This window comes from Ipomoea triloba, chromosome 13 (genome assembly GCF_003576645.1).
Source record: "Ipomoea triloba cultivar NCNSP0323 chromosome 13, ASM357664v1".
Classification (NCBI taxonomy): domain Eukaryota; kingdom Viridiplantae; phylum Streptophyta; class Magnoliopsida; order Solanales; family Convolvulaceae; genus Ipomoea; species Ipomoea triloba.
The window spans coordinates 23041473-23065843 of NC_044928.1; the positions used below are offsets into that span (position 1 = coordinate 23041473).

The 24371-nt window shown below is 34.4% G+C and overlaps 4 protein-coding genes across 6 annotated transcripts; 1 reads left to right on the plus strand and 3 right to left on the minus strand.

Moving 5' to 3' along the window:
• On the minus strand, window positions 1–3978 carry LOC116002635 (probable N-succinyldiaminopimelate aminotransferase DapC). 2 transcript variants are annotated; one of them, XM_031242802.1, is made up of 3 exons: window positions 3671–3978; window positions 1784–2951; window positions 1–515 (listed from the first exon to the last, which is right to left on the minus strand). In XM_031242802.1, the coding sequence occupies exons 1-2, from the start codon at window positions 3920–3922 to the stop codon at window positions 1800–1802; spliced, it is 1404 nt and encodes a 467-aa protein (XP_031098662.1). In that variant the 5' UTR covers window positions 3923–3978; the 3' UTR covers window positions 1–515; window positions 1784–1799. The 2 variants fall into 2 exon arrangements, with proteins under 2 accessions (XP_031098662.1, XP_031098663.1); XM_031242803.1 differs by having other exon boundaries at window positions 1–518.
• Window positions 3979–6198: 2220 nt separating this feature from the next.
• LOC116002239 lies at window positions 6199–9899 on the minus strand. Its single transcript, XM_031242336.1, has 3 exons — window positions 9704–9899; window positions 6960–7028; window positions 6199–6663 (listed from the first exon to the last, which is right to left on the minus strand). The coding sequence occupies exons 1-3, from the start codon at window positions 9878–9880 to the stop codon at window positions 6469–6471; spliced, it is 441 nt and encodes a 146-aa protein (XP_031098196.1). The 5' UTR covers window positions 9881–9899; the 3' UTR covers window positions 6199–6468.
• Window positions 9900–10234: 335 nt separating this feature from the next.
• Window positions 10235–15524, plus strand: LOC116002238. Its single transcript, XM_031242335.1, has 7 exons — window positions 10235–10404; window positions 10484–10631; window positions 11434–11535; window positions 12949–13073; window positions 13493–13776; window positions 13851–13938; window positions 15141–15524. Exons 1-7 carry the CDS (start codon window positions 10294–10296, stop codon window positions 15501–15503), a joined length of 1221 nt encoding a protein of 406 aa, XP_031098195.1. The 5' UTR covers window positions 10235–10293; the 3' UTR covers window positions 15504–15524.
• A 922-nt stretch (window positions 15525–16446) lies between these two features.
• LOC116001726 lies at window positions 16447–18462 on the minus strand. Of its 2 annotated transcripts, none has more exons than XM_031241651.1 (3): window positions 18315–18462; window positions 17906–18006; window positions 16447–16981 (listed from the first exon to the last, which is right to left on the minus strand). In XM_031241651.1, exons 2-3 carry the CDS (start codon window positions 17959–17961, stop codon window positions 16747–16749), a joined length of 291 nt encoding a protein of 96 aa, XP_031097511.1. In that variant the 5' UTR covers window positions 17962–18006; window positions 18315–18462; the 3' UTR covers window positions 16447–16746. The 2 variants fall into 2 exon arrangements, with proteins under 2 accessions (XP_031097511.1, XP_031097512.1); XM_031241652.1 differs by having other exon boundaries at window positions 17906–17986; window positions 18315–18448.
• Between the last annotated feature and the right edge of the window lie 5909 nt (window positions 18463–24371).

The following is a 24371-nucleotide window of genomic DNA, read 5'->3' on the forward strand; positions in this document are numbered from 1 at the left end:
TAAGTGAATAATATTTGAATCAAATTTGATAATACTATACAAAAATGTCCCTTAGTCCCTTATTGTTATCCATGGTACAACCAATTTCACCCTGCCTGCATTTAACTCTACAATAAAATAGCATGCCACAAATCATTTCTTTTTATTCTTGACTTTTTTGCTTCATGCATTAATGTTTACCCACTTATTCTGATACTCTGTGATCCTGCTCTATGCTTCAGAGAAGGGTAGGCAGATTTATATAATAACATATATTTTGGCAGCCAACTAGTGTCTAATCATATTTCTAGGAGAAAACAATTTGGTACAATCTGTGAGAAAACCCCAAGAAGAGGCTTTCAGCAACCATGTACTAAAGAGAGAATAGAAAATGCTAAAGTGCTAATAGAAGCAACAATATGAGAATGATGATGCTGCTAAATTCTTCACTTGTAATGTGAAAACTAACCCAGATGTGCAAGTAGCTACTTGTCACCTATTATTTTTAGGACCCACCACTTCTATTGCTCCTGCACCTGCTAAAATTTTATGATTAGTTTAAAATGAGGCAACTGTATCTTTCCCCATCTCCTGAGGATACAATATATGGAGAATAGGAAATCTATGGTACCAAACGGGTATGGGCCCATAATTATATCAACATTCAAGACATGTAGTATCATAACAAAAAACACCAGTATCATAGTTTGTGGCGTAGTTACACAATATCATAATTAAATACTCTTTGAATCACTCCTTTCTCAACTCTTAACAGCATGCTTAGTTCATGGAATGACTTTTGGGGAATAGGAATCCTATTCCACAAGGAATGGAATAGGTTAGGATAGAGATCTATGCTTAAAAGAAGCATTGTGCTATTTCTATAAATAAGCAAAAGTTTGAATGAATAAATTATATGTATTTAGCTATTTATACCAAAATGATACATGTTTAGGCTCCCTAATTTTAAACCAAAATGATGTGGCTTTTGACTAAAGCGATAGGTGTCTGGACTGTGTGCATTTAGTCTAAAACAATGGGTGTAAAAGACCAAGCGTATCTACCACAAAACTGTTTACTGTTTAGACTTCTTGATCTATCCATGCATATTAGGCCAAAACAATGACCATTTTCTCCAAAATGATGTGGTTTATCCCAAAATTGATGCGTGAAAACTTCTATGTATTTACAAATATGTTAGTGTGTTTTTCATTTAAACCTCTGCATATTTTAGAAAGTTTTTCGCAAAACATTGTTGTTTTACCCGTCTAAATGATGCAATGAAAGTTCTGCATTTATACAAAATTGTCACCGTGTTTTTCATTTAAACTAAATATATAACTTGAGAAAAAAAAGGAGGGATCAAAACTTCAAAAGTGTAATTTTTCCCACACTATATTTATATTTTATATACACGTAATTACATTTAATTATGTGTGTGTGTGTGTATTATATGTTATATATGTACAATGGTATAGTATTTTTGCTAATATCAGACTCTCCCTAGGAATGGTTATTTCCCTTACGAAGAGAATAGCTCATTCCCTGGAATGTTATCCCTAGGAATAAAAAGCCCAAACAAACAATGAAATATGTTTATTCCCAAAAATGTTATTCCATGAACCAAACATGCTGTTATTGTTTTGATACCAATATACCATTAATATTTAGCTTTAGTTCAATGGGATGCAATGTATTATATACAGTGTATCATGTTCCTTTTTGTTGCGATGCCATGTATTATTAAGGATGATAAATGTGGACACCATAGACTTTCCCTATGGAGCAGTAAAGTAAAGAATACCTGTTGGGGCTTCTTTTCATTTCTTTGGTAACTTTTCTTTCATCCTCTCAACAGCACTTCTGAGTGTCTGCTCATCTTTGCAGAAGGTAAATCTTACAAGATTCTTTCCATCTTCAGGATTTAGATAAAAAACACTGGTTGGGATGGCTACAACTCCAACCTCCTTTATGAGATACTCGCAAAACGCAACATCATCTTTCAACCCAAAAGGAGAGTGATCCACTATCACAAAGTATGTTCCACTTGATGGATACACTGTGAAGCCTGCAGCCTTCAACCCATCCACCAATATGGCCTTCTTTGCTGAGTAATCCCTCCTAAGCTCCACATAATAAGAATCTGGTGTTCTGAGGGCTGTTGCAGCAGCATATTGCATCGGAGTAGATGTAGCAAAGGTAAGGAATGAATGGGCCTGCCTTATTCCCCAGGTCAAATGTGGGGGAGCTATTGCCCAACCTATTTTCCAGCCTGTAAGTGAAAATGTCTTCCCCAATGAATTCATGGTGACAGTCCTTTCATACATTCCTGGAAGAGAAGCCATGGAAATGTGCTCCATTTCAAATGCCAACTTGTCATAAACTTCGTCACTGAAAACCAGAACATCATTTTCAATGCACAGTGAGGCAATCACATTGAGTTCTTCTTGGGTAAACATTTTTCCTGTTGGGTTATGTGGGGTGTTTATGAGGATTGCACGAGTACTTTTTGATATAACTGATTTCAGCTCATCAATGGGGACAGAGAAATCTGGGGGGCGTAGAGTAATGCACTTTACTTTTGCACCAGCCATAGACAAAGTAGCTTCATAAGAATCATAGAAAGGAGCAAAAAGTATGACCTCATCACCAGGATTTATCAAGCCTAACATGGTGGCAGCAATCGCTTCAGTGCAACCAGAGGTCACAGTGACTTCTTTCTCTGGGTCAATATCAAGGCCAGTATCTTTCTTGAATCGTGCAGCTACAGCTGCATTGAGGTCAGGAACACCATATCCCCGAGCATATTGATTTTTACCATCTCTGATTGCCTGAATGGCTGCTTCTTTTACAAATTCAGGGCCATCAAAATTGGGGAAGCCTTGGCCAAGATTTATAGCTCCATACTTGATGGCAAGCATACTCATTTGGGTGAAAATTGTAGTCTTGAACTTCTCCAAGCGCTTTGCAACCTGGAAAGAAAGACCAATTAAGGAGAAAATTAGAAAAAATCATTTATCCATTTATGTAATTTCTATAAGGTTGAAATCCACTTTAAGAGATCATGGGGCTTGTTTAATAACAGGAGAATTTTCCAGTTTTCTTATATAATATATAAAAGTTTTCTTTTCAAAATCAATGAGAATTCTTCATTTTTCCAACTTAACAAAGAAATTTAGAAAGCACTTAATATTTTTCAAATTCTCTTAAATACAAAAACATATATAGCTTCACTTATAATCACTATTACCATTACTTATATGTGCTCCAACCCCTCTTTTCTATTTACCTTGTAGAGATATCTAAAGATTCCAAGTACCACATGCAAATACTAATATAGAGAGATCTAAAGTCCTACTGCAAGACATATAAATGCAGCCTACAATTCGAGGGGATTAATCACTGTGTTCGACAGGGAAAACCTGAGTACACCCAAAAAATAAAACCATAGAATGATTAGAATCCATCTTGGCTACTTGAGCACCTAACTTGTGAGATTCCCAATCTTAAGAGCAAGCAGAAAGCTATGTGTCGGCAAAATAGCGAATGAATGCAACAGAATTCCCCAGATTAACCAAAAAATAGCCACGGAACTAGATACAATTAGCAATTACCAAAGTTCCTGGGAGTTTAGCAGAACCAAATTGGAACAGAAAACGATGAATCAAGCAACGGAAATAGCAGAGGATACCTGCAATGGCTGAGGGGGCTTTGGGGTAGGCTCCGAAACGGCTTCGTCGTTCTGAGTAGAAACAGTGGACAAGTTAGCGGCCATCGGAAATGGGGAGCCGGAGAGTATTGTAGTCCTACTCAGGCCACCGGCGGCGGCTATTTTTGGAGTGTGGAAGTTGATTAGTGGGAAGGAGGAGAGAGTGAATGGTTTGAATCTGAGCATTTTAGAGTTTTGGAGTTGGGGTTTGATGAGTGGAGCGTCCAGGTACATTGGGGAGACTCAGATTCGTTGCATCATAGATTCTACTCTTTCTACATGGAACTTGCCTGCCTCTGAAACGTTTTTTGTGGGACTAATATTCAACATTTTCTTATTTCCAAAAACAAAAAAAGAAAAACATTTTCTTTTTTTTTTCTGAATTATATTATATGTAGCCATAAATTTTACTCACTCAATTTTATTTTATGATGTGATGAAGCTATTTTTTCTTGTGAATTTCAATACAAATATCTACGTCAAAATTTTATATGTAAAAGTAAAAATAAAAGTACACATAGCATTTTTCTTTTAAAAAAAATACTAAAAAAATGTTTTCTTCCCAATTTCCCATTATTCAATGATGCATGATTTACACGAGGTGTGAATGAGAAATTTAATAAACAATAAACTCTTTTCCTCGGCTAAAAAACCTCTTTTCCACCAACTTTCTTTTTATATTATAAAAATACCATTGTCTTTCATTTAAACCAATGCGCAGTTTATCATTTCTTTTTTATATAAATATATAAAAGTTTTTCTCACATCATTTAGGAGAAAACCCGCATCATTTAGGCAAAAGCTTGCATTGTTTTAGAATAAATATGGATTAAGCTAACTTCATTTACATGCATTATTTTAAACTAAATACGCAAGGTTAAAGCATGCATTGTTTCAGTCTAAATATACAGTATTTTGATATAAATACACAGATAGATTAGAAAGCCTAAATATGCATAATTTTGGAATAGATATGCAACGATTTATTCATTCATATCTTTAGTTATTTAAAAAAATACTATCATATTTTTTAAAAGCACAAATTTCCAGCCATTTGTGTTTGCGATGGATAAACAAGATTCATTCTCATTTCTCACTAGAGCAAATATTATCACACGTCTCTAAGACATAGCTCAACTAGTCAACCAACCTAAAATAATTTCATATGTTTTACTTTGCTAGCAATCGCATGGTGCAAGGTTCGAATCCTACCAAAGACCAAAAAATACTAGTGCAGGTGAGGTATCTCTCACAATTTACCTCATATATCAGATTTCAAGGTAAGAGCTATAAGGTTTGAACTTGTATGTATTCAAATTAACATTTTTTGTATTAATCTTGTTTGCGCCTTTGACCATTGGGAAGAGGTTGAGAAGTGTGTTTAGCCATCCTTTATCTTTATTATCTTCGTTCTCCTTATAGACATTGAGGTGTTTTACTCTCTCTCTTTCAAATGTCATAACTGAGAAGAGTCTTATGGTCGTGGCACACTTGTGAAGTTAATAGTTCTAAGGCCTTTCCAAAAGAAAGTTTTTATGAGTTTTTCATACTTTAAAATTAGTGATGAGTGTTTTAACAAATGGGAAAAGGTAATTTTGGTGTGTTTTTTTCTCCTGCAAACTTGGGTTCTTGGCTGACATAGTGGGCCCCTGGTGAGAAGAGAACTGCGCCTCACAGTGTGTGAGGCGCAGTTCTCGCACCCAGGCGGGCGCGTGCAATAGGCGCGTAAATTACATTTCGTTTTAATTTTTTTTCAGTTTTTTTGTTTTGTTTTATTTTTTCCTTTTGTTTTTTTCCTCCACCCCCATTTTTTCTTTCCTAATCATACTTACAAAAACTCCTCAAAAACCACACCCAGGTTTAACTATTGAGGAAGGCCTAAGCGGTGGATAGGATTGTAAGTTGTCAAATCTAAAATATAAAGGTTGTTTGTGGCAATGAGAACTTATATGGTGGTTGTTGATGGTGGTGGTTTGTGATGCTAGAAGAAGATATTGGTGATTGGCTTTAGTGGAGGAAGAGGATCGTGTTCTGCAAAGGCAGTAGCAATAGTAGAGAAAGATGGAGGTCACCGTTGGTTCTGCAATACTGTTCGAAATGGAATGTATTTTCTTACAATGAACCATTTATCAGCATTGAACTGTATTTTTATGTATTATTTGGTTTATATACATAGGTTGTAACGTTAGTGCTTTAAAGCATCCTCAATAGTTAAGTTTTTGCACAAATTTTTAGAAGAAAGAAGAGAGGAAAAAAAATAAAAAGAAAAATGAGTTCAAGAAAAAAAGAAAAAAAAAAAGTAAACATGCCCGACTGAGCGCTCCTGGTGCGCGCACCAGGGGTTTATTTGTATCAACAAAGACCTAAAACTTGTTCTCTCATCTACATGTGCTTTAAAACCTGAAAAAGCCATTGAAGAACCTCCTATTGGGATGCTCTTGGGAAGGTATTTGTAAAACTACTAGTACTACCGAGGAATTTTTCTTGAGTCTGGAAATTTATTCAGTGTATGTTATCACTCAAAAGAATAATACATTTTTATTGTTTCAATATAAGATTTTTTGTTTGTGAATGCTTGAACAGTACAAATAGCATCACACATCCTAGTACTGAACAACATTTTAACTGCCAAAAAGGGCAAAAAGTTCAAGGACGATAAAATAACTGTCAAACTGTACAAATAAATCTCAAGATTTTACATCCTTTAGTACACTGTTAATGCTGATTCTGGAGAGAGAAGAAGAAGGTAAGGGTGAACTAAAATGACAAGTCTTTACCTTTCAATTTTGGAAATGCTTTTCAGCACCAGTTATTCCCCTTCCTTCCAGTGAACTTTGAATGGCTTTTGCTGCTGCTATATCTGAATCTCTCCGATTAATCATTTGCTGAAGCTTCTGAACATTATCAGACAACATGCCGACATTACAATTTGTAGAGTGAACCAATTTGTTGGTGGTCTCCAAAGCATAGCACAACTGGAACAAAATGGAGACAACAAGGTTCTATTCAGCCAACAACATATACGAGGGCACATATTATGAGACAAAATTGTATAAAACGAGGATTGTATTCAAATTCAAATAATAGGTAGTACTTTGTCAAATAATAATAGATAGATAGATAGATGTCAAAAATCAAAAGTCGCACAAGACACATACTTGAGTGATGCTTCAATTAATAATAAAGACTCGGCCCATACAAAAAACTAACAATTATTGCAGCATTTCTTAGAATTATATAGATTTCTTGTAGGAATCAAATTAACCCTTACTTCAAGTGTGTGCTCGGTCCATGAATGATCTGTACCAGCAAGTGCATCATTCAGCTTCTCATAGTTTTCCTAAAGACATAGGAAATTAGCTGCATATCTAAATTAATAAATGACGCAGTGCAAAGTGGAAGGATAGACAAGTCAAAACACATCAGGATTCACGGTTTATTCACCTAAGTAAAGTCAGGTTTACGCGCCAACAAAATACATGGATAATACCAAAAAAAATTAAAAAGAGAGAGAGAAATTGTATTCATCAATAATAATAACTCGTGACCTGTCTGTAATACAACTATGATAGGGTATTGAAGGAAATTGACAAAAATGAGTTTTTTTTTAGATTAGTGGACAAAAATGGGAAGGTTTTAAAAATTAGACAAAAGTAGGAAAAAAAGCATTTGGGAAATGCGTTTGAGGCTTGACCCGGCAACAACATCTCCCTTCAATTTATGCACAACCATCTTCACCTTCTTTAATTCCAATCTGGCATTGGTGATTGCTGCTGTGGACTGTTGCAGGTTGCTGCATGCTGTTCTGGAGCTTGTTGAATTGTTCTGCTGCTAAGCATGTTCCGGTTTCTCTAATTGAGTTTTTATTCCCTTCTATTTTAGTCTAGATTATTCTATTAATTAATTGTTCCCATGAGTATTGTGTGTATGAAATTCTTGTTGATTTATTTAGGCTAAATCCCTAGCTGAGATTGGGTTTAGTCATATGAATTTCTAAAATTAAGAGTGTAGGCTGATTTAATTATGTCGATTGTGATTTATATCTCCTAGTTGATTGGACTATAGCTAATTAGCTATGTATGGCCAACATAGTTATAGGTGTTAGGAATTAAACGATGAAGTGAAACTGTGAAAGTGAAAGCTTGATTCAAGCACTAGAGTCTAGAGGTATAGACATGTAATTGTAGTGGATTTAATTATGCCCTACATAACATGTTGCATTTTTAGGTGTTAGAAACTCAATGGGTCTATGTTAGGTTGAGTGTGACTGTGTGAGCTTGAAAAAGGCTTGTCACTAATTTAGACACGGTTTTAATTGATTGAAAAGGAGTCAAGATTAAAAAGAATTTACTAGACCGGCACTGTATGCTTGCGATCAAATAGTAAAAGGGGCAATTGATTATATCAGTCTTTGATCTTTAACCTTTGGTCCGGAATTAACTATGTAATAGACCTCTTTAATTTCTCAGACAAAAGTCATCAACATTCATTGTATATTATCAACTGGGCTCTCAGCATTTCACTGAGAAGTCCAGTACTATCGGCGCGCAAACACACAGAAAATTTAAGAAGGAGCATAGAAGGGAATATTAGAAAACGTAAAAAGGAAGAGTAGATCAGTAGAGAGAGAAAAAAAGAATACAAAAGATGATCAACTCTCACTTTGGACCAGGAGCATACAAGCTTTTGATAAGTTTACATACAATAGAAGAATTCATGCTATGTAGCAGGAAGTTCACCTTTACTCTTCAATGAAGTTATTGTTGAACCTGCAATCTGGTGCAAGGCCCCAATTATTGATGATTTGAAATCTAAAGTAGTATGAGAATGATATGAGTCCACAAAATGAAGCAACACCCCTCAATAGGACAAAGGAGTTTGGATTTGGACTATTTGGTAAAGGCTGGAGAAGATGAGTGACTTATGTGGTGTAAAGGATACCACCCACTGATATCTTCAACTGAGCTTTCAGATAGTGAACAGAAATTAGCACATTTTACTCCATATGTATTTTCTCTTACAGGCTTCTAGTTATGGAATTGTCCTAGGTCTCCTTTGTATACTACTATAGATTGTTCCTCTCTCACTTGACTGTAACACAGAGAAATAGAAAGGACGTTTTGTTTTGTATAATTAAGAACTTGTGATTCCTTATATTGGTGATGCTGCTTGATCATGTTAGAATATGGTACATTAATTTTCCTCCTATGGAGAGCAAATCCGGTAAATTCATAAACTAGTGCATAACTTTAGGAAAATTGTGAATTTTCAGTCAAATTCACACAGGCTCTAAATCATGTTTAAAGTAGTGACAACTCACAAGACATGACAAGCAAGGCTTTCATCTGTTTTCTTAATTGCACTCTTGATACCCTAACAACTTTACACTCCAATTATCTTACTAGAAGGATCAATCCCATTGCTTGTCCAATGTCAAAAGTATAGAAATTTGCTTCCATTATCAATCCATCACACAAAGAGATGAGGTTCATAATGTTGAACTATCCTACAATCCATTCTACTCAAACCCCTTTCTATATCCATATTTATTTTTCACCCACAAACTTCTTTCTGTATGAATACATAGAATTACAATCCTTCAAGCTTTTTATTTTATTACTTTTTGCCAAAATTTCCTCAAGATTTGAAGTTCATGACTTCACATATCCAATTTTTAGGAAATACATTACGCAACTAAGAAAGCTATTTGAATAAATGTGCACCGAGTTTACAAAGAACATCTGTTGTATTGGGAAATAGCAGCACATTTCAAGGAACTTCAGAGATTGTTCCTTTCCACATTATGACATCAATCACTAAAATTTTTAAAGAGAACCTTGAATCTCCCATATCATATAAATGAATTAGAAAAGAGACTACAGCTGAGGGAATTGGAAAATTGGAATCAATGACTGTGTGTTGTATTGAATTTACATAAGAACACTTATACCAAGGAAACAACAAACTAGCTGTAAAAAATCACCAGATATGCAGGATAGGGATTAGGGAGGGCACCTGAAAGAGCTTAGGTAGATCGGAGGGTTTAAGAGTGGGAGCGGATTCCGGAAAATGAGAAGATTTGAGATCAGCGGCCCTTGAGGAGTGGTTGTCGGAGGCGCTACCTTCTTCGCCGACGTCGCTGAGCAGATCGCCTATGCACAACAAAGGGCCTCCTACTCCCCTCATCGCCATGTGCGTTAAAGCTGGAAGCCTGGAACAACTAAATATAAAAAATTAATGAATTAGAAAAAAAAAAAAGAAAAAAAAAAGAGGAAAAAATACAAATAGGGCACTGCATTATTTAGGTATAGTAATTAAGTCATACTTAATTACTTATTTTCAAAAAAAAAAAGTCATACTTTTTTTTTTTGAATAAATTAAGTCATACTTAAATAAGCTCCAAATTAATTCTTAAACCTGAAAAGAAATTACCTTTTTAGCAGGTTAATAACAATTTTGCGCTGACTAGAATACTATATGTAATTTTTATTTTATATTTTTATTATTATATCCTTAGTAAGCATTTGACTAAAAAAAACAGGGAAAAATTCTTCGCGGCCGCGGAAACTTAACTTGTTTAACAGAACCCTTGCACAGATGTGGCCATGGCGGCAATCGTGAAATACGGCCCTATAATTGACCTCGCCGACGCATCGGCTTACATCGATGCCTACGTGCAACTCCTAGTCTTCGTTCACCGCTCAACTCCCATTCAGGTTCTGCCCTAATCCCCAACTGCTTCATATCAGACGGAAAGTGTACATTTTTGTATTCATTCCTATCGGTGCTGTGCAGTACAAGATCTTGACGAAAAGCGGAGGAAGAGAAGTGATAAGGACGGACGTTCTGGTGGGTGATGACAAGCGCACCTATTTCCCTGTGTCCATATGGCACAAGCAAATCGCCTCCCAGATTGTTTCCGGCAGCGTCGTTTTGCTACAGAGTACGCATTGTATATATACTTGTATTTTCGCTCCACCATTTCTCAACTCACATTGTTTCTTTCTTTCTTTTTGCTTCTTTGAGACTCTCGATCCAATTATTTGTTTTAAAGAAGGGAAAATTGAAATTTATGGCATATGCCAATTATCAATGTGACTCTATAATTAATTATTAGAGGGGTAAATGTTACCCTCAATTTTCAAAATGGTACATGTATTGCCCCTTCAGTAACAGACCTGGGGTTTAAAACGATGTCCTTTTAAAGAGGATATGGGGCAATATATGTACAGTCAAGGCTTGTGTAACTACATGACCCCAATGAACATTTAGATGAAGTCTGATGGCTTGATGAGTAATTAATTCAAATTTAATATACATTTTGATAATGAGCCTTTAGTTCAAACTCAATGCATAGCCAGAAGGGTAATATGTTTGATGAAAATGAGTACTAGAAAATGTATTGGTATCATAATGCCTATGGAGATTTATTGATGGTTCCAATATTTTTTACTGTTTGGACATTTACTCATTTGAGTGATTCCTAGAACAGACCCTTCTTACGATTTCCCATAATTGTTCTTCTTTTATCCAACCTTCCTTGCAAACAAAGAAACAAAAAAAAAAAAAGAATTTTGCATTGCTCCTTTTTTTTCCTTTTAACATTTTTGAAATTGCAAGTTTAATTTTCCATTTGTGTTGATTGTGAAATTGTAGATTCTGCAATTTTTTTTTACTCTAGAATATGTGTATTCAACTTCTCTTGCAGTCATATTTAGGATTCCTATTTTGTTTGCCATCTTCAGATGTTAAAATTACAAGATTTGGAGAGAGAGTGGAGGCCAAAACTCTCCACTGTTCATCCATCCTATGTCTAGTCCAGACATATGAATCGATACTTTCTAAAGGTCCATTCTTTCTCTGACACATGCAGAATTACATCTGTGGCTTGCATTTTATTTTTTTTTGGGTGTATTTCGCTTCCCCATCTTGATATCTGTCTTCATTTTATAGTGTTTTTTTTTTTAAATGAACCTGAACTTTTAAATGGACGTCGAGAATGAGAAATTATACATAAACTAGGATGAAGTCTTGATTTGCAGGGTTTTTCTATTTATTAGATGTCAGGCTTTTATGTGTATATCATTATCCATTGTTGATGTTCTTTCTGTTTGTATTACACCTGGAATGGAATCTCCATAAGATAAGAAAGCTGTTGAGGTATCATCCATGCTTTTGCAAGATTTATTGATGTCTTAGAACTGTCCAACACTCCTAGTATTCATAAGGTGAAAGTCAGACTTCTATATCCATTTTGCAAATTTTCTGGAGGATTAATGTGGGAGATCAGGACCAGTGGATTAAGCAAAGTTGTTGAGAATAAACTTCAATACTTCAACTAGATCTCTACTGTCAACTTGTCAAGAGAAATTAAAAAAGAAGGAAAAACATTGCTAAACAATGCCATTGGAGCCTTTATGGTGATAAATTTGGCTGTTGATTATTGAGATCTTAAAAGGCTTGGCAGAAAAAGATGCTTGAGCTTTGGGGCCTAAGCAATTTGGCGTGAAGTGCCTGTAAAGTTTAGGGTACTCTATAAATGGGCAAGAAGTCTGTTGCAGCCTAATGACAAAGCAAGTAATATTCTGGTAATTGAAATTACAAAAGATTATGCGGTGTTTACTTTTTCATATATTTTAAGCTGCGCATTTTTCTGCCATAGTAAGAAGGTAACAGTTTCTTTTATTTTCTATGGAAATTGAAGGAAACTTTCTGGCTATGCATTTATGTGATTTGAATATGTCCATTTGTTTTATTTTTAATTTTGCTCTTTGATTTTTTTTTTTTTTTGGGTGAATTTTGCTCTTTGATGCTCATCTTGCAAATTGTTAAGTAGTGTCTATCCTACATTGTGTAAATATGTAAATACACGTTAGGGATTTTACTTGTATATAGAAATACATGTTTGGTTAATGAGGATTGATCCAAAGTTGTTTACACTATAATCTTTTTTTTTTTTTTTTTTTATTAATTAGATTTTTATTAGGCAATAAAAATTATTTATTTAAAAACTACATAAAAAGCTTTATTAAACACAAATAATCAAATTTATAGGGCTTGAACTGATAATCTAATGGCCTATGGGTTAGCATTTTTCACCATACAAAGTCCATCCCTGAGTTGTGTGTGAATATTAGCTATCTCTTTTCTTGAAGCATTTCTGCATGTTATTATTACAGCATTTTCAGTCACTAGAAATGCAAGCAATCAACTTGCATCAGTCATTGAAGCTAATATATTCTTTATTTGAATATTTATAGATGTGGATGATGTGGCAGGGGGATGCCAAGTTAGTACGTCAGCAAAGAATAAGCTTCAAAAAGTTATTAGATGGTTACAGAAAAGTGAAAATGTGCATGGCAATGATGAACTAAACCACTATCAAGTATGCTCTTACTTACATAGGGAGGAAATTTTTTTCTTGATTTTCATAACATGCATTTCTACACAAATGTTGAATTCAAATTCAGCATTCTCAGAGGGATACATGCATAGTCTAGATAAAATACCAAATACTGAATAATGTGGAAGTTTCATTAAGTTGCTCAAAATAGTCAAAGGGAGAGTAGAATCCCTACATTGGATATGATTCTAGGTGGGCTTTATAATATACCGTAAATGCATATTATGATTCTATCTTAGGTCTGTCTAGCAGTATTTGTTTGATTTAGAGGGGCCAGGTGGGTTCATTGCATTAAAATTTTTCTTGAGCATTTTATTTGTCTGTCATAACTTTAAAAGTACATTCGTTGTTTGTGCTTCAAATGCTTAAAAATATTTAATTTCATTTATAATTCTCTGCAGTCGAAACAGCTGAAACTGAACTGGAAAGTGCATAAAGAGCCAAAATGTCATGATTGCTTCTCCCTAAAAGAATTATGCCTTCTTTTTGACTCCTGTGAGGCAAGCTTCTATGCTTCTATCGGTGAAATTTTTCTGCCAATCACCTGTAGAAATCTGCATGAATCTGACACTGAAACCCTATTCATCAGTAGGAGGCTTTACATGCTTGAAGATAATAACTTGATTGATGATTTAGTTGGTATTGGCTGTCATCTGTGTGGGACTCCATTAAATCAAGATCATGGGTATGAAAAGATAAGTTGTTCTTTGCTTAAATCTTCATTTTCAAAAAATAATGCACGATTCTTCCTTGTGACAGATCAACCATGACTGAGGCCTCTCAGTTCTATTGTCAGAAAAGCTCCAATCACCTACATGTGGTACGACACATATATAGACCCTTCATGGTAAGTTCTATCCCAAGTTTCTAACATTTTTTGCTTGTTATCTTTTCATTTTTTTCTTTTTGTCTAATTTCACCTAAAAAGTTAGAAGCAAATCAAGCAATCATGGCCCTTGATTCATTGAAGGCTGAATGCTAATACTAATTACAAAGTGAATTTCATGTTTCCTTGTCACTACATTGTCCTTTTTCTTGGACTTTCTGAAATTATTTGGAGTGCAAAATTTTTATATTTGATGTAAGTGATTAATTGTTACGCAATTTTGGGGCTTGTATATTAGTGGTAGAGAAGATAATGGCTTTCATAGTGGGAAGATGGACAAAATTACCCCTCATATATTTGGTCATATTTTATATATTCCTTTTCCATTCTTAAGCAAACCAACTATGGAATATTCATTCCTTTATCCTTCTAGAATCTTATTCCATTATGTTTTTATTGTAAAACAAACAGGCTGTTAGAGTCGATGTCAACGTCCGTTTCCCCATGTTTCTTTAGAGTTTTTTGAGGGTTTTATCTCCTTTTGTTCTATGGTTTGATCTTACTTAAAATTTTCTTACATGAGCCTGCATGTGAAAACACATAGATATGCATAAATGAATTAACATCAAATTAGTTCACTTTATGTTTTGATATAGTGATTTTGTGTGAATAAGTAATCATGAAGATGCAACATGGTCATAGATGAAAAAATCTTGCAATACTTTTAGAACCATGGATCTATTCCATCAAGGTGGCCCTCTTTTTGGAGTTCTTTTCAATTCAACCTTATCCATAGACATTCTGCTGTCTTTATTCTATTTTAACATTATCCTTAGATTCATACTGATTTAAGGTTTGGTACCAAAATTCTTGAGAAGAGGTTCAGAGAAGCAGTGATATGGAAATTCCTATTTGTTGCAATTGAAGATAATATGAGACCGATTGAAAATAGAAGAGAAAATAGACTATATATTAATGAGATAAATTGACGATAATATTCATAGGAAATATTACAAGAGCATAGTATATATTAGGCTATTGGATAAGCTAAAGAGTCTAACTTTGTAAAGGCAAAAGGCTCCTAGGAAAAACAAAGAGCCTATTTATCTATTTACATATTTGACACGTTCATTTTCAACACATCCAGATCCTTGTCCAAAAATTTCCAATTTGATTTTTTAGTAATCTGTTTTTTTTTTTTTTTTTTTTTTTTTTTTTTGCAGCTATATGTATGGGACGATTCAAGGTATATTTCACTTCTCGTTAAGAATAAGGCTGCTGAGCTCTTGTTTGGGAACATTAGAGCTGAGGAAGTATATGCATGCTATCAGAGACAAAAGCACTGCAAAACTCTAGATAATTCAAATACTAAACCTCATTCATCAGGCACTGGATCGAAAGGACACGATGTTGGTGTTAAACCAAACTTGTATAGGATTTGGCTAATCTTGTTAAAGACTCTACTGCAGAAAGAAAAGAACAGTTTATTGAAGTTTAAGGTTCATATTGATGCTAATAGAGACTGGGAAAGTGGCAAGTTTGAGATGGTTTCAGTTTCACTGCCATCTTTCAATCGAGTTGATTAATCCAATTACCTGGTGCACCAAGCTTTGAACAATTGCTATACAGTGGACCATGATCCACATAGTGCTATGTGGATCATGGTCGTCAAATGAAACTGTAGCATTATTGCAAAAATCCCCGCCTAGCTAGACGCTCTTAGACGAGGCGAATTGCTCCCTAAGTGTCCGCCTAGGAGGCTGCCTAGCACCTAACTCGGTCGACTCGGTCGAATTTGGCTGATTTAACTCGCTCAACTCGGTAGAGTTAGTCGAGTTAACTCGAGCGAGTCGGTCTTGTTAATTTTATTATTATATTTATATATATTTAAATTTATTTATTTATACAAGTAGGAGAAGTAAGATATATATATATATATATATATATATATATATATATATATATATATATACACATATATATAATATAATATAATATAATATATGACATACACCCACACACATGAATTAATTTTTTATTTTTGTAGGTCGCCACCTAGAATCGCCTAAGCGCCGCCTAAATCGCTTAGGTGCTAGTCTACCGCCCGACTAGCGCCTAGCGCTTATTGCAGCCATGAACTGTAGTAGAATTAAAATGATATTTTAGTGTTGCTATAATGAAACTAGTGTGTGTAGAAAATCAAATTAAAAAACAGAGCTTATTCAACAACGTATATTGTCAAATGAAATTGTATTATAATTAAAATGATACTTTAATGTTATTATAATGAAAATAAAATAATACTTTAATATTACTATAATTAAACTAGTATGTATGGAAAATAAAACTACAAAATAGAACTCATGCAATAATATATATTGTCAAATGAAATTATAATAGAATTAAAATAATACTTTGATATTACTATAATGAAACTAATGTGTAGAAAATAAAATTGAAAAATAGAACAATATTATCAAATGAAGTGAAGTGTAATTAAAATGATACTTACTTCATGGACCACACTGCTACATGAACATTGACATTTATTTATGGAACTTAATTCAAAAGCAATGAACATTACCCACAGCTGTATTGAGTATTTACCACAATTGTAATGAACAATTTACTTCAAGATGGTATTCCACTTGTTGGTTTCATAAATGTAATGATGATTTATTAGACTTCTTTTGGCCAACCAAAATATGAAGGCACAATATACATGGACTTGCAACTGAAACGTTTAACAGAAAGATGTGGACTAAATGCCAGAATTTGACAGCCACATAATCAAAAGCAATCCAACAAAAGAAGTGATTTGCGTGCGTATCACGATTCGGCTCCAATATTGGGCAATGCATCAGCTGCGGCAGCAGAATTTTGTGCTTCCAAAAGCTTCTGGCGTTCTGCGTGTTCTCTTTCACAGGCACTGATTCCCATAATTATATCAAGCATGGTTCCAGTTGTCCCGAAGAATACAAGGGGCGCCAAAGATTTCCGCTTTATCCCCACAGGTATTGCAAGCAAAGCACCAGCTACTGAAAAAACCCATGTCCCAAGTGCACTGAAGAAATTTAGAACTATATGTTAGAAACACAAATACTTTATTTACTTTGTTGGATTTACAAACATGTTATGCAGCAAATTCACAAAACCTTTGGCGCCAAGGGGGCTGATCTAACAGGACCTAGGATCTTATTGAATATTAGGGAGAAATAATACTAAAAGACTGTAAATGACAATGTTGAATGAAAATGCAACAAAAATCAGGAATAGGGCAATTTTAAAATTGGAGCAGATATATGAAAACAAATTAACAGAAAATGACAATTTCTCCATTCAAATTCAAATTCACTGTAAAATTATACTGCAGTTCGCTGCCACCAAAATAAACTTATCAACTCCTACCCAGCAAAAGCAAACTCCCAAAAAGTCATCTAATTGAACTTGGGAATTTTGATTTGCAAGGTAATTTGAAAACAATTTTTCTTGGGAGAACATATCTACTGAAAGACAACAGCAGGAGGTTCAGGGGGCACTGCTGCACTGCTTCAAACCTGGAGATCATAACTAAAATGATTTTCTTGCCAAAGGGTAGAAAACTAGTTCTTGATCAAGCATACCTATTTCTTATAAGAACCCACAATGCTGAAAATCTAGAAATTTTATCTATAAAAGAAAGATTGAAAAAGAAAAACAAATGTTGTCTCCTAACAGGTTAGTAGAAAGAACAAATCTTGATTTGTACCAAGTGATGGCTTTTCCTAGCTTCTCTATATTTCGTCAATTTGATGCGCTAGACTCTTTCGATAGCCAACTTAGTTCAAAGACACATACATACACTCCACAATTTCCACTTCCAAATTCAAATAGCAATGTGAACGATTTCCTTGGATGATTCAATTCAAAACGAAACACTCAAGCATATTAAGATTGGAAAGATAGGTAGATAGCTAGCAAATTGAAAATGATGAATAAGAATACAAACTTGGAAACAGAGCATTCCTCAAGTTGTTTCACAGGTTGTCCATCTCGTCCGGCCATCACTCTTAGCGCATCTCTTTAGCCTCTGCAGGAATTGGAGTAGACCTGGCAATTCATGTTAAATGGATCCTCAAGGAATCTTACACAATATCGAGACGGGATAAGATTAAACACGAATCAAACCGAGACATGAACATGACTTTTAATTAGGTTAAATACACATTTATTTAACAGATTTTAGGTGGACAAGACATATAATAATCTATTCAAATTTAAGATTGGAATTTACAAAAATCATTATATATTTAGCGAATGTAGCATACTCGGATGCTAATTTCTCTAACGAAGCTGCATATAAGCATACACCTTCGGAACATTGTAAGAGAGACAGAGAGTGTATGTGAGAGACTCACCGTAAGAGCAATCAGAGAAATTGGCTTCGAGGAGAGAATCGAGAGACGGGGAGACACGAGAATGGAGAAACGAGAACAGAGAGTCTGAGAGTGAAAACTGAGAACTAGGGTTTCGATTTACCACTTACCAGTACCGTTTGCTGTCAAACCAAACGGTGGCTTTGACAGGATAAAAATAAGTTTGGGAAAATGTCATTTTTACTCCTTGAATAAATTTCACTTTTTATCCCCTAACAATTATACATTTATACATGAATTAATTCTTAATTATTAGCCAAAGGCCTTGTGGTCAAGTGGCATCCGGTGTCCCGATTAACACTCCTACATAGATGATGGGAGATAGTTGATACTACATCGTAATAGAGTCGGTAGTATCCAAAAATTCTTAATTATTGAAATTTTCTAATTAGATATATGACTATATAATTTGTATAACGTTTTGTCCAATTTCTCATTTATACATGAATTAATTCTTGATTATTAAAATTTTATAATTAGATATATGACTATATAATTTGTATAACATTTTTTCCAATTTCTCGGCCAAATCCATATATATATATATATATATATATATATATATATATATTCAAACTAAACACAGAAACAATTTAAAATTTACATCCAAGCTAGCCAGCACGGCAGCACCTACCACCGAAATGATACGCACACACCTGCATTACTGCATATCAGTATATGCACAGGTTACACACAAACTAGGCAGATTCCTCACTAACGCCAAATTGTTAATAACTCAAAATTGAGATTAAACATGCTAATTCAGATCAAAATCGACATATATGCATGAAACACTAAATAATAATAGTGAAATGTCATCTCAATTGTATGCACACACTTATAACATAGAGTGCACAGACTCAAATTATGATGGGTATCTACGCACACACGCCAAGTCTGTACCGCACAAACTAAAAAAAAAATAAATTCATGGTATAAAGAAATAATTTGTTTAAAATATGAAATTAATAACACGAAATTGAGATTAAACATGCCAATTCATATCGACATCCACATATATGCATGAAACACTAACTAATAATAGTGAAATGTCATCTCAACTGAATGCATACACTTATAACATAAAGTGCACAAACCCGAATTGATGGGTAATTACGCACACACGCCAAGTCTGTCCCGCACAAACCAAAAAAAATCATGGTATAAAGAAATAATTTGTTTAAAATATGAAATTAATAACACGAAATTGAGATTAAGCATGTCAATTCATATCAACATCCACATATATGCATGAAACACTAACTAATAATAGTGAAATGCCACATCAACTGAACGCACACACTTATGACATAAAGTGCACATACCCGAATTATGATGGATAACTACGTACACACGCCAACTCTGTCCTGCACAAACCAAAATAAAAAATAAAAATTCATGGTATAAAGAAATAATTCGTTTATAATATGAAACTTTTTTAAATTGTCAAAGTGTCCCGCACAAACCCAAAAAAAAAAATTATGGTATAAAGAAACAATTCAATTAAAATATGAAAATAATAACCCAAGATTGAGATTGAGCATGCCAATTCAGATCAACATCAACATATATGCATTAAACACTAACTAATAATAGCGAAATGTCATCTCAACTGAACACACACACTTATAACATAAAGTGCACAGACCAATAGTAGAAGGAAATAACTTAAAATAGCACATAATTCAAAATGGTAATAAATTAACACAAAATGCGAAAAGACTACACAGCCCCTCCCTATATCATAATGACCAAAAATAAACTAAAAATCCACATCAAATCTGAACCATGAAAATAAAACAATTGATGGCCACGATCTAATCTCACAATCTCATCTAATTGGGATGGTCTCACTGGATCCAAATTATATATATAGGCGCCTAGGCGCCCGTGTATTTTTTATATATATAGGCGCCTAGCCAAGGATTAATCGGCGCCTAGGCGCCCGTGTATTTTTTATTTTATTTTTTATTTTTTATAAATTTGTTTAAGTATTTTTAAATTTTAAAAGACTAATAATTATAAATTATATAATACTTTAATAGTTAATACTAAAATATTAAATATTAACCTAAAAAATATCTAAAGTTTGTACAATTTAGGATTATTTCATTCAAAACGATGTTGTTTTGTGTGAAATAACCCATTAAAAAAAAAGAACAGTAGTTAATCGACCGACTAGAAGGCCTAATCGGTGCCTAGTCGGTCTAGTCGACGCCTAGGCGGTCAGCGCCTAAGCGGCCTAGGCGGTGCTTAGGCGGCCGCCTAGCCGGCCAGCCGCCTAAACCACCATTTAATGTGATACGCTAAGCGGTTGACCAGCGCCTAGCGCCTAGGCGGGGATTAATCGGCGCTTAGACGAGATTTTTGCAACACTGGGTTTAAGTAAGAATCACTACTTGGGTGTGAACTCATATGCACTCTTGAGATGCGAGATTGAACGGTCGAGATATAAAGAGTGGTGTAGTGGCACAATGATATATATTATCAGGTCAAAATCATTATAAACCACAAGATCGAACAAGATCAACGGTGCACAATGGTACATTGGTTCATATGATAGCAAAGGTTCTCATTTGAACCTAATAACACAGGTAGAGTAAAAACATAAAATATTATATGTAGTAATAGTGGTGTGTGTGTGTGTGTATAACATAATTGTAGTTATGCTAAGATAAGTAGATATAGGTGGTGATAGAGTAGGTAGATGGTGATAGTCTGATAGATGTATATCGGTAGGTGATTATGGTTAGATGATATGAGTATATAGATAAGTGAAATTTGTATGTAATAATAGTAATGATTAAAAATGAAGTTATGTGTGGTCATATATTTGGAAAACTCTTGGGGAAAAAATTGTTTTCTAAATCTTTTGTTAAATTGGAAAAATGAAAAAAAAAAAAACACTTTTCCAGATGGAAAAATGAAGTATACAGTGCTAAAAATATATATTTTCTCATTTTTGTTGTTTGTTAGAAAATTTTTCTATAAACTAAATGTACCCTAAATCTTTTATCTAAATATCAAAGCTACTATCTTTGTAATTGGAGAACGATGATAATGGGAAAAAATAGCAAGATGTTAGAGATCAAAGTTACTCCAAATTGTAAGTAATATTCATTGTTTTTTTTTTAACCTCAGAATTGAAGTGAACCGTAAAAATCAAATTGGGTGACAATAGTTATAATCTTCAATAAAATCAAAGTTACAGTTCATTTTCAACTTCCACCCCAATTTGGTTATAATCTTCAATGAAGTATTTTTTTGAGTAGCATAGTCGGAATATTCTCTTATTTGCTCACTCTTTTGTGTCTCTCTATATCTACTTAGTTCCATGTATGCATATTTCAAAATTTTGAACCATTCTAACGCTCAACCTATAAGAGTGGAGAAGAGTACTCGACATGTAACAACATTGGATACGCCGATCACCAACATGTTACTATAATATGAATTAATGTGCTCGACAATGTCAGTTTTACCACCATAGTTTCGATGTCCTGGGACCCTTAAGTCTATGGGGGTAGGCCTCTTGTATTATCTACGTCGTAAAGGGAGTGGTTATGAGTAAATCAACAGGTTGGAATGGTTGCGATGCCTACTGCTCTCATCTCTATTTCGACACCTCATTTTGAAACTAGGCCAACATGCACCTCAATAATTGTTCTTCCCGAAGTCTAAAATGGTCTCGACCTCTTCGTGCATCAGACATACTGCTTTTAGCTACTCTCTCAATTGTGATTCTCACATATTTTTTACCTGTGTAAGTACGAGTCGACGTGTGGTCCTAACTGGCCATGAGTAGCTGGTTTAATAAGCTTATGAATGCTTCTTTGCCATTCTTGTAGAGGCTGGTTATCCTGAAGTCTTAGGCAAGTCTAGGCAGATTGGTAGACTTTTTCCGTTGATGTTGGCTGACTATGACTATCTACCCTATCTATTTACACTCGCGAGTCATTGGAACATCCACATGCATGCACCAACGAGGTCGGAATATATGCCGGATTATTCGAAGGTGCAAGATTGTTATGTTAGGTTTACTTGAGGTAGAATTTGATGATAAGGGTAAAACATGGGATTCCACACAAGATACCTAATCATGTTTTTCCAGGCTTATAGTGCAACCGAATTTGGGAAGAGTAATTGACCTATCACTAATGTGTAGGGGACTAGCCCTAGTTTCAAAGGGAATGTATAGTAGTGCGTGTACCCTATTGGAAGTTGTACCAACAACGTGTGCTGCTAGTCGGTGACATTAATTACTTCTGCCAGTGCATTATTCAAATAGACTGATTGTCCTAGTTACATGGGGAAATCGGTGCGAGCGTATCGATGATATGGTCATTATTTACCACGAAGTCATACCACCATGCTCTTAGTTGAATGAAGCATGAGGATCCATAATTCAAACTAAGCTGGTAGAATCGACTTCTAGCGATCGGTCCCTATGGACGGTGCCAAAATGATAGGGTAAATTATTGAAAGTATTATAGACGTAGTGGGGTATGAGTAATCATTAAAATACGAAAGATTTTATTAGCAATTATTTCCATTGATTAGATGCAGTCGTTATATAGTGGACCACGGTCCACAATGCATTGTGGGTCGTGGTCACAAAACGACGTCGTTCCAGTAAGTGGGAGACGGAGCTCCGTAACTGACACTACAGTTCATCTCAAAAGATACTGCCTTACATTTGTTTTGATATTATCGAATGAAACTGTAGTTATATCGAAATGTAACTGTAGTTGTGTTGAAATGTAACTGTAGTGTATATGAACTGATACTGAATAACAGTTTCACATTTGTGTTTTTATATTATCGAATGAAACTGTGGTTATATCGAAATTTAACTGTAGTTGTGTTGAAATATAACTGCAGTTGTGTTGAAATGTAATTGCAGTGTATATGAACTGAAAGTGAATGGCGCGGAACGGAACCTATTTCATCTGTATGTTTTCATAAATCAAAACGACGTCGTTTTGATGCGCGGTCCACAATCCTGGACCGCGGTCCACGATATAATTTATGGATTAGATGAGGTTGGGTTACTTAGGATATGCAAAGACCTAGGAGATAGAGAGAGGAATAGAAGAAAAAAAATCCCTGCTAAGGGCATCTCCAACCCTTTTTACACTAATCTCTCTAATTTGTGGGGACAACTCATCCACATTATCATATAATCTTCTTCATTATTTTCTCTACCATCCTTCTCCTTATTCCTCCCCTTTTTGTGGCTCATACACTCCTACATATAATCTATTATTTTATTCATTTTTTTATAATTAATAATTTTAACTTTATAATTATAATTTCAAGTATTGATTTTAAATAAAAATAAATTTAAATAATGAAATAAAATAATTTTTGAATTATAAAACATAATTTCATAAACTAATCAACATATAACTTCATAAATTAAAATTCGCATTCAAAATCTTCTACGAAATAAATTAACATTTGGAAGCGAATACAAAAATTTAAATACTAAATATACCAACAATTAATACAATTAAAAATAATAAAAATAAATTAAACTCAAAATTTAAATATAAAAATTTTAAAAATAGAATAAAAAAATAAAAAACAAAATTAAAAGAATTAAAAAAAAAAAAAAAAAGGAATCGTGATTGATTTTTTTTTTTGAGCCTTCCCCCACCCTCTACGCGTGCTTGCTACACGCCATGCATTTGGCGCAACAACCTCCGAAGGTTACTTGCTTTCTCCCATTCTTTCCCGCAACCCTTCACCCCTCCTTTCTCTAATATTTTTAGCCCACGAGAGATGCCCTAAGGAGGCATATAGTGGCTTTATAAAGCACTTGAGGAGAAATATGTTATGTTTTCATCACTAGGTAGCATGTTACATGTGGATATTGCATACTATAGTCGGTTACACCATATTTGAATTGAACTAATCTAGGGCGACGAGACAAGGCATGGCATATATGTAGCCTTAACATGAGACAAGGCTGTTGATCTCAACGGAAGCTCGTGATAGATCTATAAGCCTACCACCAAATTAGCTGCGATTGTGTTG

What these genes read in the sequence shown, in the direction of transcription:
- LOC116001726 (XM_031241651.1), bottom strand. Translation starts at nt 17,961, where the DNA reads ATGGCCGGACGAGATGGACAACCTGTGAAACAACTTGAGGAATGCTCT. An exon ending in GAGGAATGCTCTGTTTCCAA is followed by an intron (nt 16,982 to 17,905) that starts GTTTGTATTCTT and finishes AAATTTCTTCAG; the next exon opens with TGCACTTGGGACATGGGTTT.
- LOC116002239 (XM_031242336.1), bottom strand. Translation starts at nt 9,880, where the DNA reads ATGGCGATGAGGGGAGTAGGAGGCCCTTTGTTGTGCATAGGCGATCTG. An exon ending in ATCTACCTAAGCTCTTTCAG is followed by an intron (nt 7,029 to 9,703) that starts GTGCCCTCCCTA and finishes CTATGTCTTTAG; the next exon opens with GAAAACTATGAGAAGCTGAA. An exon ending in GGACCGAGCACACACTTGAA is followed by an intron (nt 6,664 to 6,959) that starts GTAAGGGTTAAT and finishes ATTTTGTTCCAG; the next exon opens with TTGTGCTATGCTTTGGAGAC.
- LOC116002635 (XM_031242802.1), bottom strand. Translation starts at nt 3,922, where the DNA reads ATGTACCTGGACGCTCCACTCATCAAACCCCAACTCCAAAACTCTAAA. An exon ending in AGCCCCCTCAGCCATTGCAG is followed by an intron (nt 2,952 to 3,670) that starts GTATCCTCTGCT and finishes CTTTCTTTCCAG; the next exon opens with GTTGCAAAGCGCTTGGAGAA.
- LOC116002238 (XM_031242335.1), top strand. Translation starts at nt 10,294, where the DNA reads ATGGCGGCAATCGTGAAATACGGCCCTATAATTGACCTCGCCGACGCA. An exon ending in ATGAACTAAACCACTATCAA is followed by an intron (nt 13,074 to 13,492) that starts GTATGCTCTTAC and finishes AATTCTCTGCAG; the next exon opens with TCGAAACAGCTGAAACTGAA. An exon ending in ACATATATAGACCCTTCATG is followed by an intron (nt 13,939 to 15,140) that starts GTAAGTTCTATC and finishes TTTTTTTTGCAG; the next exon opens with CTATATGTATGGGACGATTC.